The following is a 15,594-nucleotide window of genomic DNA, read 5'->3' on the forward strand; positions in this document are numbered from 1 at the left end:
AGTATGCGGGACGTCGCCGGTTCGAACCCCGACCGAGTCATACCAAAGACTTATAAAAATGGTACAAGCAGCTGCCTCACTTGGCGCTCAACATAATGGGTTGGTGTTAGGACTGATCAGTCTGGTATCAGGATAATGTGACTGAGTGGGATATAAAGCTACACGTCTTCGACATTATGCCCCAGTGCTAGATATCATTATAAACTGCTACACTGCAGACATATTAGCGATATAACTGAAAAGTGTTAAATTTACGCTTAAAATCCAAGTCACACACACACATACAGACACACACACACACACACACACACACACACACACACACACTATTTATCTTATGACAATATGGCTAATAGTCAAATTGTCTACTTTCGTGTATAGTCAAAACAATGCTTACTTACGTTATGTAAATGGGTCGATAACAGTTTCCAATAGGACGTCTAAGAACGATAGCAACTTAGGTATAGTGGGTTTTACCTCAACTGATAAACTCATTTATACTACGTGTGTTCTAGTAAACTGAAATTGTATACTCCAATGTACGACGATGGCTGACGGAAACATCTATCAGAACTTGGAAGCGCCTAAAAGAAAATTTAGATGGAGAGCAATTGTTGTAATTTTGGGAGGAATATTGATTCATTTGACTTTAGGAACGTATTATACTTTTGGTGAGTTGTATTTTTATCGATAACTTTTATTATCATCGTCCTGTCTTTTCGATCGCAAATGTCGCGTACGCTATCGTGGTTGTAATCGTCATTTGTATCATCATCATCGCATATTATTATCATTATTATTATTATTATTATTAGTAGTAGTAGTAGTAGTAGTAGTAGTAGTATCGTTGTTGCTCTTGTTTATTTAAGTTTAACGCCCCCTGTACTCAAATTAATATAATCGTACTTGATTCGATTTGTATTGGAATTATCCAGCAGCAAATCATCCACAGTACCCATCCAACAACTCAAGAAAATTAACATTTATTAAGGGCAAAAATTAAAGAATTTCATTTTATTTTTACACTTTTGATTGAGAAAGCTATCTTGGTGAAGTTCTTTAGTATATTGTTTTGAACTGAATATTTTTTAAGCAAATTAGTACCGATATTTCACTAAAATGAATTACTGGCGTACAGCTAAAGCGCATGCTCATCAAAGTTAAAACTCGTACTTAGCATACGTTTTTAAAGTGCAGTATACCAATCTATATGTTCCAGAGAAAAATGTATCTTATAATGTAAATGTCAAATATTGATCTTACCATCGTCTTTTATAAGATCAATTATTGTTTAATTACAATTAATGTTAATATAATATTCATATATCACTACTAGTACTACTACTACTACTAGTATATCACTATCACTGTTGCTGTTGTTGCTGATATCAATAGAGAATGTCTCTTTATTTGATTGGATTGATTACATAAGGATAAATTAAGTCTGTTTTAGATGGGATTGATCAAATACGGATATATTAAGGTTATTTTATTTCATTACGTAAATGAGTATGGCTGTTGGAATGTCTGTCTCAGCTGCGTGCGAAAATCGATTATACCGGGAGAATGAGGTACCCGGCACGCAAACAGTAAATATGAAAATGTGCCAGATAATTGTGCACTGTCTCAGTTTAGATTAACTCAAAAGACAGGTTTTCCTGTTGACTGTAACATGCGAAAGGTGTACCCGGCACACACAGTTATATTTTATGTTTGACTCGAGTGGGGGACTCACTCGAAAACCTGTCGGTGGACAATTTTTCTAACGGGTGAAACAAGAATGATAAGCTAACAAATTATTTTTCAAACATATTGTACTTATATTTAAAGGGCGATTATATTTATATTGGCAAAGTACGTCAGGAACTCGTGGATGCGCATAAACATCAGACTGCATTGTAGTATCGGACTGCATTATAATATTAGATAGCATTCTAGCATAAGATTGCATCGTAACATCAGATAGCGTTGTAACATCAGACTGCAATTTTAGTATCGGACTGCATTATAGTATTAGATAGCATTCTAACACCAGTCTGCATTGTGACATCGGATTGCATTGTAACATCAGATTGCAATGTAACACCAGACTGCATTGTGACATCAGATTGCGTTGTAACATCAGATTGCATTGTAACACCAGACTGCATTATAGCATCAAATTGCTTTGTAACATCAGACTGCGTTGTGACATCTGACTACATTCTAACATCAGTCTGCATTCTAACAACAAACTGCATTCTAACAACAAATTGGAATCTAACATTAGATTGGATTCTAACATTAGATAGCATTGTATCATCAGTCTGCATTGTAACATCAGATTGCATTGTGACATCAGATTTGCGCTGTAACATCAGATTGCATTGTAACACCAGACTGCATTGTAACACCAGACTGTAATAAAACACCAGACTGCACTGTAACATTAAATAGCATTGTACCATCAGTCTGCATTGTGACATCCGATTGCATTGTAACATCAGACTGCATTGCAACACCAGACTGCAGTGTAACATCAGATTGCATTGTAATATCAGATTGTGTTGTAAAATCAGATTGCGTTGTGACATCAGACTGCAAACATAACATCAGAATGGATTCTAACATTAGATAGCATTGTACCATCATTCTGCATTGTAACATCAGATTGCATTGTAACATCAGATTGCATTGTAATATCAGACTGCAGTTTAACATCAGATTGCGTTGTAACATCAGATTGCATTGTAACATCAGACTGCATTGTAACACCAGACTGCATTCAAACATCAGACTGCATTGTAACATCAGACAGCACTGTCACTCGTGTCCGAAATTCTGACTAATCCTATGCGTTTATTGTCCTTAATTTGGGGTGTTGGGTGTTTTTTTTGTTGCAGTAATTACTCACTATTCGCATACAAGATATATAACACGACATAGGTATCACATTATGTCTTATGTTTTGTGCTAGTACTGTATTTTCATATAAGTATGTAATTTGGGCCGGTGACCTATGCTACAGTACTACATATTATTACTGACTATTGGTCAAAGTAGATTATAGTCATCAAATACTTGTTTGTATATACATTCACATTTTATGGGTGTGTTTACATTTTCTTTGCACAAAAGAAAAAAATGAAATGTTTGCAAATGCTTTTCAGGACGCATTGTTTTGTACATCAAAATTATATCGTTCTTTTGATAACTGTGTATGTTTTATAGTAAGGATGATGTAAATGCATGATAAGAAACTAAACTCGAATGCTGATTTGTTTGTTTGATATTTACCAGAAGAAAACAGTCGTTGATCAGAGAGAGAAACGAATAACTTTGATAGGCTACTTGACCCCATAGTTTCAGTCGATACTAAAAATGTATCATATGACTTTTGTTATTATCTATTGTGTGGCGATATTAACGCTCGCACCTCTACTAACCCTTGGTGTTGTTATAAATGATAGTACTGTCATATGTCTCTCTTACCTGATGACTATTCGCGTGATATAGGACTGCAAATATTCAGAACATTATGGTCACATGTATGATAACGATACCCTATTATTAGACTGATGTAATCAGACAGGCTGTCGTATACTGAATGTGTGTATTGGGAGTGAAAAAGCGGTAAGCGGGTACATATTTGCCGGTTGCACGATTCAAAGAAACAAAAATTTAAAATCGATTAATATGTTCAAGTCTGATAGCTCAGCATAATACATCAAAAATCATGTATATGAAAAGAAAAGAATTATTTCCAATAGTATGTGCATTATTTGACAAAATATTTGAAATCAGAGACTTTTCAAAGATATGGTCTGAGGAATAAGTTATTCTATCATATAAGAAAAGTAGAAAAGTAACATTAATTCAGATTATATTTTTCATGATGTATTACATTTTTGGACTGTATTGGAAAACGTTTTATTTGCGTATTAAATATTATATAATGAAATGACGGGATGGACCAAATAATGCGGTATATATTAGAAGCTGTCTCACGATTTACGTCTAACATGAGTACAGTGGACAGAGAGAGAGAGAGAGAGGGAGGCATACATACGTACGTACATACATCCGCATATATACTTAAATGTACTACATACATACCAAGAATTTCTGCACAAATTAAGATTTCCTAACAAGATTTCTGTCAATTGCAGGAAACTTCAGCCCCTATATAATCTCGTATCTGCGATATAGGGTTGGCGAGAAAAACCGTAACAATGTGGACGGTTTGTGGGTCCCGAATATAGCGAAGGTGAGCCAGTCTGTCGGTAACGTGGTAGGGGGTCTTCTTTTCACGAGGTTCGGCACAAGAATTTCCACCACCGTGGGATGTGCGTTTTTCAGGCAAGAATTTGTTTGCTTTTTTATGCTTGCAGAAAGATGTTTACATGCATGTTTAATAGATGTATACAATAGTCCTTACTAAACCAGTATGCACCGCTGCCATTCTTATATCAAAGATATTGTCAGAAACCCGTCAACTTGGTAATAGGTATCAAGGAACCCGTCAACTTGGTAATAGGTATCGTCAAGTAACCCGTTAACTCACCCCCCCCCCCCTTAGTTCATTTCTGCTACTTTTTAATTTTATTTTAGTTCTTGGCTCATGAGAACTATGATGTGATTTCACATAATTGATTATTCTGTGTTTTATGCTAATGAACTATTAAAATACAGCCTTGTTAGAACATTATGATTAATTACTCTGTATTTTGTATGATAATGAACTATTAAATATAGCCCTGTTAGAACATCACTCATTATAAGGTTACCTCACTTATACCGCTCGTCACTTGCATAATTCACATGAACAGTGAAGCAAAAAGGTAACGCAGTTCATTGGTCTGCACAGATCATACAGACACCATGAATTTGATGAGACTTACACTAATTAAAATTACGTTTAGCTTCAAAATGTAAATTCATCTCCAATATTTGAAACCGCTAAACAATGTTACACAGAATATCGATAATGTACTTGGCGTTATATTGGAATATTCTATAATTGCATTATAAAGTCTGAGTTGGAGCTAAATTTATTTGGTACATATTGCAAAATAGAAATTGAAATAGCTGTTTGGTCTCATTAAGCCTTACATAATTTAACCTGCTTCATAAAATATTTAAAATGTCTGTCTCAACGTTCAAACATTATGCCTTTAATATCAATACTGCAGCAGCAGAGAGACTGAGCCCACCAACTATTTCGTCCAACAGGACCATCTATCGAAAACTCTTCTGATAGAAGGTCTTATTTCACAAAAATAACCCTTCTATCCAGAAACTATGATGACTAAATCCTCTTTTCTGGTTAGAAGGGTTATTTCGACAGCGATAACGAACTATAAAAAATATTTCTTCACGTGGTGACGTCGACGAAACACTTTGTGGCTTAGTCTCTCTGCTGCTATCATGTAAAATATTTTAGGATTTCTGTTGTGAATTAAAAATTTAAGTTAACAATAATGGCCAACATTGGAGAATCACATTCCGCTAGACTAGCTCGAGAGCGACTAGAAGCAATAAAAACATTTCTTCCTGTCCGTGATAGTGTCAGAGAAAAATTACAAGCACGGCAGCAAGCACAAGTTGAATTTGCAACAGGTGTAGAAGAATTATTTAAACCCGTTACAACAGCTACTGAAAAGGCTGCGGTGGTCACTGAGCGAGCTTTACTGGGAGAACCTAAGACTTATGAAGAGGTGGTGGATGTGGAGGAGCGGGAGAAGAAAAGAAAAGAACAAGAAGAACAACGAAGACAAGGTATTCTTCCAGTGTTACAAAAAACCGCTAAGCGAGCCAAACAAACAAAAAAACTTTTACGAGATCTTCCAACTGAAATAGCTGCAGCTCAACCTCCATCCGTCGGCGAAGAAATACTTGAAGGTATTGGGCAAATTCGTACTGAACTCGCGTCCAAACCAATAAAAGAAAATATTGGACTGATTGCAAAATTTAGAGAAGGGTTTGTCAAAGATATTAAAAATACTCCAGGAGAAGAATTGCCCAGAAAAATATTAATTGGTATGTTTAATAAATCTAGTATCTTAAAACCCGGTTTTGAAAACGTGAATGATGATAATTTTATTAAATGGATATATCGTATATATAAAAACAAAAAACAAGCCAGAGCCGATGATTTAGAATACAGAGGTCTCCTTGAAGGAGTAAAAAGAGTTTATAACGAACATGTAAAACAACTAGAATCCTCCCAGCAGAAACCTTCTTCATCTTTACAACAACAACGGCAGAGGATAGCAGATACTGACCTAGTCCCGTTGAGTGAATATGAGGTTGCATCTGAACAAAGTCCACGTCGTCAAAAATCCGAGCCAACCAGGTCGCCGATAATTGGTTTAACAACATCTCCTGAAAGTTTACCGCAAGATGTTTTAGCCCCAAGAATTGTAGGACAACAACCAAAAACTGGAAAGGGTTTAAATATTTGTCCTGATAATGTTCTCAATGATGTATCACGGCTAGAAGTTCTCATCGGAGGAAAACGAGCTAGAAATAACTCACCAGAAATAATTAATGAAGCGGCTGATATCTGTCAGCGACTGTTTCGCGGCGGCATCATGGATTCTCATATCTATCGAGAACCTATTGATGAGCTCATCGACGATTATAGAAATAACTAATTAAATAAAATGATCATACATGACTCTCATCATATGACCCGACGAGAGAGAGTTGTAAATTCGCGATATCCTGTTTACAGTGCATATTATGGAGATGGACTTGGAGATGTTATTCAAGGATTGTTTACAAGAATAGCTCCAAAGGCGGGACCAATTGCAAAACAATTATCGTCAAAAGCTATTGATGTTATTAGAGATAAAGCTTCTGGTGTAATCGGTGATGCTGCCGGCAAAGTGTTCACGGCGATCAAGGACAGACTAGCACGATTAATACGCAGAAAGCCTCCGCCGGTAAAATTACCAAGCACTGCGGATATGCCTGCAAATGTTAGCAAAATAATAAATGAAACTGCAAATCAAAAACTAGCATCACTGATACCTTCCAAAGAAATAGAAAAAAATATAGCTTCAAGTTTAGCAGCGGGAAGTGGTCTTCGTTTTAGATAATAATACATTACAATAAGATGTTTAAACGCATATCCAACGTAGCATTTGATATGGATAAACCAGTCAGAAAGGATGAATCCTTGCGCGATTATCAATTTTATTCTTATGATGCAAAAACACCTAACGCGCCGGGAAGAATTGAGTTTCAAATTCATGATACAAGTAGATATTTTCTGCCTTGTGAGGCTTTTATTGAAGTCACAGGTAGAATCTTAAAAGCGGATGGTACTGGATACGGAATAGGCGATCGTGTTGGTTTTGTTAATAATGGTGTGATGGCGTTATTTAGCAAAGCCACATATTCGATTGATGGAAAAGATATTGAGTCGTGTTTGGATAATGTTGATGTTGCCACGACAATACTTGGTCTTGCAAGATATTCTGATGATTACACAAGATCAGCTGGTCCAACAATGCTGTTTGTAAAGGACACATCTGATCATCCCGAAAATAGAAATGTAACGATGAACGCGGCCGGGGATGCAGTTGCAGCCATGAACGAAAATTTCAACTTGGGTTTTGCCACGCGTCGAGCAATGCTGAGCGACGAAGAAGAGTTTTCTTGTGCTATTCCACTATCTCATAGTTTTGGATTTTGCAGAAGTGTCCGAAAGGTTATATTTGGTGCCAAACACACAGTAACGCTTGTCAGAAAAAACTCATAATGATGCAATATGGCGAGCTGCTGGAGTTGATCCTGGTCAAGTAGTGTTAAGAACACTATCTCTGTGGATGCCAACAATGACTCCATCAATCGCTGAAGAACAACGGTTACTTTCTTTTATGGATCAAGGTGGAAAATCGTTGTTATCATGGTTAGCAATGACAACAGATAGCACTTCTATCAACGCTCCTGGACCGTTTACGTGGCAATTGGGATCACAACAGGGAGTATCAGCAGCGCGACATATATTTATCGCGTTTCAAGTAAATTCTAGAATAAATAACCAGGAAGCAAGTCCAATGATATTTGACCCATTGGGGGTTTCTGAGATTTCATTAAGAATAAACGGACATCAAGAACCCGCTGAGGATATCGAACTAAGTTTTGAACGAAATGATGTTGCACGGGCATATTATCAATTGATGTCTTATGATGGGAGTGATCAAAACGTTGACACTGGGTTGCAGATATCCCAGCGTGATTTTACAACGTTGTATCCGATCTATTACTTTTCGTTGGAACATTTGGATTTATTCAGAAAATCTCTCGTTGATATAGTTATTCGGGCTGGCCTGGCTCGGGTACCAGATGCGGTAGTTGGTCCACCAGCAGTTCCTGGAGGTGTTAGAGCAATCGCGATCATACTTTCCGATAAAGCAATGTTACTTGAAGGTAATGACGGTCGAATGAGAGTCATTGATGCACCAGTGGAAAATATGTAGTTTTCCGAAAACACAATTAGATCAACATCGTATTAAATAAAATGTCATACAGTCATGTTCATGTCACACTGACTCCTGGTCAGGTGAAGAAATTACAATCGAAGAACGCGAGCACATGTGGGACATCAATAACACTAAAACACTATCAGCTAGCGGGCGGTCCAAACAAACTGTCATTGACTAAAACCCAACAAAAACATTTCAATAAAGCGAAACAAGCAACGACTGGAGTTCGACTTGATCTCTCTCCAGCCGCGGTAAAAGATATGGTTAAAACCGGAGGTATATTTCCTCTTCTCGCCGCGATACCAGCACTGATAGCTGCTGCTGCTCCCGCAGTCGCAAAAGCAGTCGCGTTAGGAGCTGTTGGAACCGCTGCTGGAATGGCATTAAAGAAAGCCACTGGGCGAGGATACAAAAAAAAGGGATCCGGTCTAAGACTTCCAGGAACTCCGGCGTCATGGTACCCAAAAAAGTTTTAAGTGTTTTCACACCGATGTCCAATTTTGATTTACTTGATGCTGTTAAACAATTACGTATAAGGAACTTCAGAGGCGTCTTTATGCGAGATCAATTACCAGCACGACCGAATAATCTAGAAACAGGAATTATTAATCTTGATAACAGCAATGGTCCAGGAACTCACTGGGTTGCTTACGCGATCGATCCACGTGGAATTATCTATTTTGACTCGTATGGGCTAGCACCGCCAGTTGAGTTTTTCAGGTACGTCCAAAGATTTTCCAACATTCCAGTTTGGCAGTCAACGTTACCAACACAAACACTGATTGATCCTCCGATATGCGGTCGTGAAGTATTAAATGTTCTTGATGCGATCTCGAAATCAGCGAGTCCTCCTCACAAAGTCGTGCATGAATACACCACAGATGTGATTTCCAAATTTAAACAACCCCATAATTGATAATGGTTGATTTTTACGGAAGATCACGCAGAACAAAGGAAGGAAAAAAAAAGATATTGATTTATCAGCGTATGCGACCAAAGATGAAATTGATAACCTGCTAACGTTAACCGGGATAGACCCAGATGAGGTTGTTATTTTTCAGGACAGGCACGGCAAACTAAAAACCAGTACTATTAAGTGGAATGACATAATTCGTAGGGTTATTGGAGCTACCACGGACAACATCGTTGTATTCACTGACAGCGGCAGAATCAGAGATTCGTTGATATCAATCGCGGCGCTTCGAGATGATGCACAGAAGGCTGCAGAAAGACGTGTAGCAAAGACCGGTGATACAATGACAGGTGAACTCAGCATGAACGGTAACAAAATAACTGTGTTAAAAGATCCGGAAGGCCCCGAAGATGCCACCAACAAAAAATATGTAGACACCATTGACGGTAAACTAGCCACGTTGCGGACAGAGTATGATGTTCACGTGGGCTCGTTTACAAGACTTCGAAGAAACTTCGCAAAAGCTGATGAGTCCATTGATAAGTTCTTTGGGGTCCCTCCAGTCATCGACATGAAACTTTCTGAAATCAAGACCGACACTGACACGATCAAACAAACACAGCAAAACATCGTAGCGGGGATTCCTGAGATCGTTAACAAAACCAGTCTGATTAAAGTCCCCACTGGAGTTACCCCCGGGCATATCACCAACATCGTATTCATGGTATCATCGGGATTTGCAACATGGTCCCGACAAAATAATACTATCAAATACACAGCAACAGCCACTGGCGTGTATAGACTGTCTGTGTTCAGTGCCGCTAAATTTGAAATATTCACAACATATCCCTGGAGACATTCCACCGACAGGTTTTCCGGGGTTGTAACTGTAATATTGAACAGCGGAACCGAAGAAATATTTATACTTGAAGCCGCAGACAAGAAATTAACCGCAACATCCTATTGGTGGTGTTTGGAATTCGTCGCAGAAACACCTCAATTGGTTACCGCGTAAATAATAATAAAAATGAAATCAGCATCAACGACAACATTAAGTGCTCAGCAATACCGATATGATCAGGTACGCGAATGGCAGTCAACGTTGAAAAACACTATTGACAAATGCGCAACGAAGATAAAAAAAATACAAACGGCGTGTAACTGTGCTGGACACAATAGTGTATTCGGTATCCGCGGTAGTTGCATCCACGGGTGTGCTATTGTCTGCGTTAACTCCGGTAACGACCGCAATCGCGATCACAATCACAATTTCAGCATCAACGACGATCGCAGGAGTTGCTAATATAATTGCAAAAAAAATATCCTCGTGCGCGATAACAAAATTACACGAGTATGAGCGGCTAAACAGCGCGGCCAACAGCGCCTACTCGAAATTGTCCTCGTTGATATCATCCAGCCTTGACGATACAACAATATCAGATTCTGAATTCACGTTGATGTCCAGCATATACAACGATTACGAGCGCGCAAAGAATCTTAATTTGAAAACGATGAAGATAAATAATGACGGAGATACTTCAAGAGATAGCCGCGAATACAACTCCGGTAAGGACCACAATGATATCAATATCTTCGACGCAACCTGAATTCGATATTAATTTTTCCAACTGCAATTCCAGTCACCGAAATAGTACTGACACAATTACGAGTATATCACAGTTGGCGCAATATCAGGTCGACATCATTTCACGGACAGTTGCCAGATAATTCATTTGTATTTTCATATCAGAATAGTGCTGATGGCACACCAGATTGGAATACTATTACACTTCCCACTGGGAGTTATCAGATAGAAGAAATCAACAAAGAAATACAGCGTCAAATAAAACGTGTCACCGGAAAAGAAGCAAAAATATCAATCACTGCACACGAGCCAACGCTGTCCACGATCATCGAAATCTCAACACCGGGTTACGCCGTTGATATCTATAACAGTTCAATCAGAACAGTATTAGGATGGCCTGAAAATCCACCACCGACACCACCGACACCACCAACACCAACGAAGTCTGATTATATCACCGATAAACAATCATATCACGGACTTACACCGCAATACAAACAACGTCTTGATGATCTAAAAATAAACAACGTCGATTGGCTTGGCCCCCAACCCCCCTGGAGATGACAGAGATCTTATGTGGTATTTTACCCTCCCAGAACTTAACGGTGAGCCGCGGTTGCGGGAGGGATTTAGTGTTCGTATAAGCGGAATTACTGAATATTTTAAAATTGTTAATGTGTTTCACCGAGCGCAACTGGCGCATCTACGACAACGCCTCCAAGAACATCTTTCCGATGTGACAGATTCACGTGAAGAAATTATTAAACGATATGGAACATTATAACCAGCTAATGATTCAGGCAGTAATTGACAGTAAACCCAGCGATAAACAAAAATTTCTGAATAGGTTCTCGCTGACCGAAGCTGAACTACCGAATTTTAAATTTCCAGGATACGTCCCCGTGGCCACGCTACGAAAACACGTCACTGATATCGTCGATGAATACTTCCCGGATATTCTTGACTTGTACAAGCGAATATTGCCACCGCCAACTATCTTAACACACAATAATTCCACAGCGAGCGATGGCCGGCATATTTCTCCGGGAATCGTAAATATCACTGATGTCGTCGCGGTCAATCTTGTATGTGACGTAATCGATGGCAGCTACAGCGTAACCACGACAGCATCAAATCAAGCCCAGCAAGGGTTTATACTGTATTCATTTACTCCTAGAGAACCAACTGGATTTTTGATTGTACAAGAGCCAATCAATCCTGTATTTCTGCGGTGTCATAACCCTACGCTGACAAGGATAAATTTTAAAGTCACTGACCAACAGGGTAGACTTTTGGACCTACGTGGCGAGACTGTTAGTATTAATTTGCTGGTAAAGTCTTAAGACTTTCATCCTAAAGGATTTTCAATGGAAATTCAGGGAATTTCAGAAACGATTTTAAGACTTTCAATTAGCGATATCATATCATAATAATGTCCAAAAAATCTTCGAATTACCAGAAGTATGATGATGATGATGATGAAAATCTCTCTGACAGTTCTGACACTAGCGTGGAAACACAATATGTTTGTGAATCACAAAGTGATTCTGACAGTGATTTTGTTGTCAGTGATGAAGATCTCTCTGACAGTGATTTCGCTGACAGTGACAACGACGACGATGATAGCACTGTGGGAAACGCTAACGACATCACCATCAGCGACAGCACTGTCATAATAAATTATATTAAATGAACGCGAAAATAATAGTATGTATCAGCACGTGAAATGTTCCATCGTTGACAAGCGCGCGCTTGAAGAATTCATCCGAAAAATATTTACCGGAAATCATTTCCCGGGCGTTGTTAAAATAATCATCGATAAGTACGGCAATGATGATTTTTTACTGACAGATTTTCAGCTGAAGCAACTCCGCGAAAACAATATCACGATGATTACTTGTGACGCAGACCAAATCCTCAACGTTGCTCACTCGTGCATTTCACGGGATCATCTTGATAAGATACTGCAGTGAAAATCCTTTAAAAATATTTTACTTTATATATATTTTTTTACCACTGACCAAAGTCACGGATTTGACAGGGTATTTGCTAGTAAAAATTAACAAAACAGACCAGCGTCGTGGATTTGACAGGGTATTTGCTAGCAAAAATTAACAAAACAGACCAGCGTCGTGGATTTGACAGGGTATTTGCTAGTAGCAATCAGTGAAATCGGACAGTTGCATAATTTACACAGTAAAAAAAAATATTACTTTTTTTTTACTTTCGATTTCACTTCTAGGTACCCGATTTCACTTCCTTGATTAAATCAAGGACGACGTCAAGGAAGTAATGCAATCAAGGTGAGGTATTTATTTCGTCATCCGTGACGAAGCTATCATTGCTTTCTAAATTCTCTGGATTTTCACCCTTGACTTCGTCAGCGTACATACAATGCTTTAATTTTCTGACCCGATTGTTAATTATCTTTTTAGTTTCATACTCGGCTGCCAGTGCCAGCCTGATCTTTTCGATTGCACGAGACAGTGGAACAAATTCATTTATTTGTGCCTCCGCTACGCTGGCCAGTGATTTATACAAATTATTTTGGATCATCTTTATGAATCGATATTGAGCAGGAAGAATATAACACCCTGCGCACTTAGCTTTGTATAATGATTCAAAATCTGACAGAATAGTTTCAACATTTAGTAATATATTAAATCCTTGTTTTTCTAATTTTTTAATAGCATCAATCACATTATTGATATTTTCTTGATTCATATTTATATATATTTTTATATATTTAAAATAAAAAAACATCACATCTCCTTTGAGTCTCTAGCTTATCATATGATAGGCTACCAAACTCAGGAGGGGGCGGAAACACTACCCTGCGATTGAGCTCCTAAACTGCCAAATAACAGTCTAGAAAGCCCAGAGGGTGTGTTTGCGAAACGACGAGACATTCCCCATTTGTAAACCTCCTAGCTTACCATTTGATATGCTAGCAAGGCTCATATGGGGACAACACATAACATTTACTTATCCTAGTACTTAATTCTAACTTATCCTAGGGACGGCACAAACATATAGTATTTACAGTAGAAGCTATTTACAGCAGTTGTATTTTACAATTGTATATATAACTTATCCCGGGACGGTACACAAACATATAACTTAATTCTAACTTATCCTAGGACGGTACAAACATATAGTATTTACAATATTTACAGTAGTGAAGTGGCAGTTTATAGTGATGCCTAGCACTGGGGCATCTCCAAGCGAAAGTGAAACTGCCTGTGTGCGTACCCCCCCCCCAAATCGAATCACAGGGGTAAAACGTACCTCCACGATTCGACGTGGAGGAGGATATGCACACAAGGCCCCTGCTTGGAGCCCCCATCTATTATAAAAACCCTATAAATCGGGCCCGTCGAACAATATGTCCGTAACGAGGATTCGAACATGACATTTGATAGCGCCGGGACGAAAGTCAAACGCGTTACCATTGTGCCACTTTCCAATCTGATAATACAAGGTTTAAAAAATATCATATACTGATCTACCTGTGAAATTTATACAGGTAGTTATTTACTTCCTTGTGCAGCAAATCGTCTGCTCGCTGTGATAAAATACCTGTAGCGGTAAGTTAACAAATTCTGAATTGAAACACTGAATTATGAAAATATTGACAAATGCGAGACTGTATACAGTAAAAAAAATACCGCACTGAATACCTGTAAATGCGGAAGTGTTATAGCGCGCTGTTGACAAAGTCACCTTGACAGCGTCAACGGGGAAATAATTGTATCATTGACTTTCACGCAGTCACCGCAGAGTTATCTACATAAGAAAATATAATCCAGCTATCAAACTTACTTGAAAAAGCTGATTTGATAATATTCTCTGCAACACGATGAACCGAATGGGAGTTAATACCAAAATACTTCGCAGCTGAGTACATTGAGCGAAATATATTTTCTTTATTAGTATTTTTATTGAGAGATCTTACAGCTCTGGGAATTTTTGCAAATTTACCAGCGTCACCTCGTGCAGAATTCTCACTTGGAGTAATGGCTTGCAAATTCTGAAGAGAGTTATTAAGTTTATTATTATCTTTGTGATCAATTACAAGACCTTTTTTGATCTCTCCGTTAAATACCTCAAACACAAACCTGTGAATATAATAGTTTTTACCGCCAGCAACCCTAAAATGGAGATAACCAGCATTATTAACAGCACCAACTGGTTTTCTCCGCCTACAGTGTCTGACTATTCCCTCGCGAGATGCTTCGTAATTCTTGATTGTGGGATGTGGGACAAATTCTTGATTCATATATACTTCATGTATTTGTCTAATTTATAATTTGTCTGAAAACCTAGTTATATAATCACTCTCGGATTTTAGCGCGTCTCCGTTATTTTTTTTATTGTAATATCGCTTGAGTTCACGGTATCTTTTCCCCCCACACCCCGCACATAATTGTGTTTTACCTCTGACACCAATGCCACATCGCAGGCAACGAATAGGTCCTGTGCTTCCTCGTTTGATGCTCTGTATATGTTCACCGCAGAATTCTTCCTACAGGGCTTACCACAGACTGTTACAGATCCAACTTTTAACCATCTGCAGTTGTTCATTGTATATATAATATTTTCTTATTTAAATATTTGTCTTA

The 15,594-nt window shown here is 38.3% G+C and overlaps 1 protein-coding gene across 1 annotated transcript in view; it reads left to right on the top strand.

The window, feature by feature from the left end:
- Positions 1-526: 526 nt before the first annotated feature.
- Positions 527-15,594, top strand: part of LOC149798621 (apicoplast pyruvate carrier 1-like) — a 36,304-nt gene continuing 21,236 nt past the window's right edge. The window contains exons 1-2 of the mRNA XM_089956956.1: positions 527-671; positions 4,149-4,338. Coding sequence (XP_089813082.1) covers positions 548-671; positions 4,149-4,338 — 314 coding nt within the window. The 5' untranslated portion in view covers positions 527-547. The remainder of the gene's footprint in view (positions 672-4,148; positions 4,339-15,594) is intronic.

Source organism: Sinohyriopsis cumingii, chromosome 5 (genome assembly GCF_028554795.1).
Source record: "Sinohyriopsis cumingii isolate HCF-2022 chromosome 5, ASM2855479v2, whole genome shotgun sequence".
Classification (NCBI taxonomy): Eukaryota; Metazoa; Mollusca; class Bivalvia; order Unionida; family Unionidae; genus Sinohyriopsis; species Sinohyriopsis cumingii.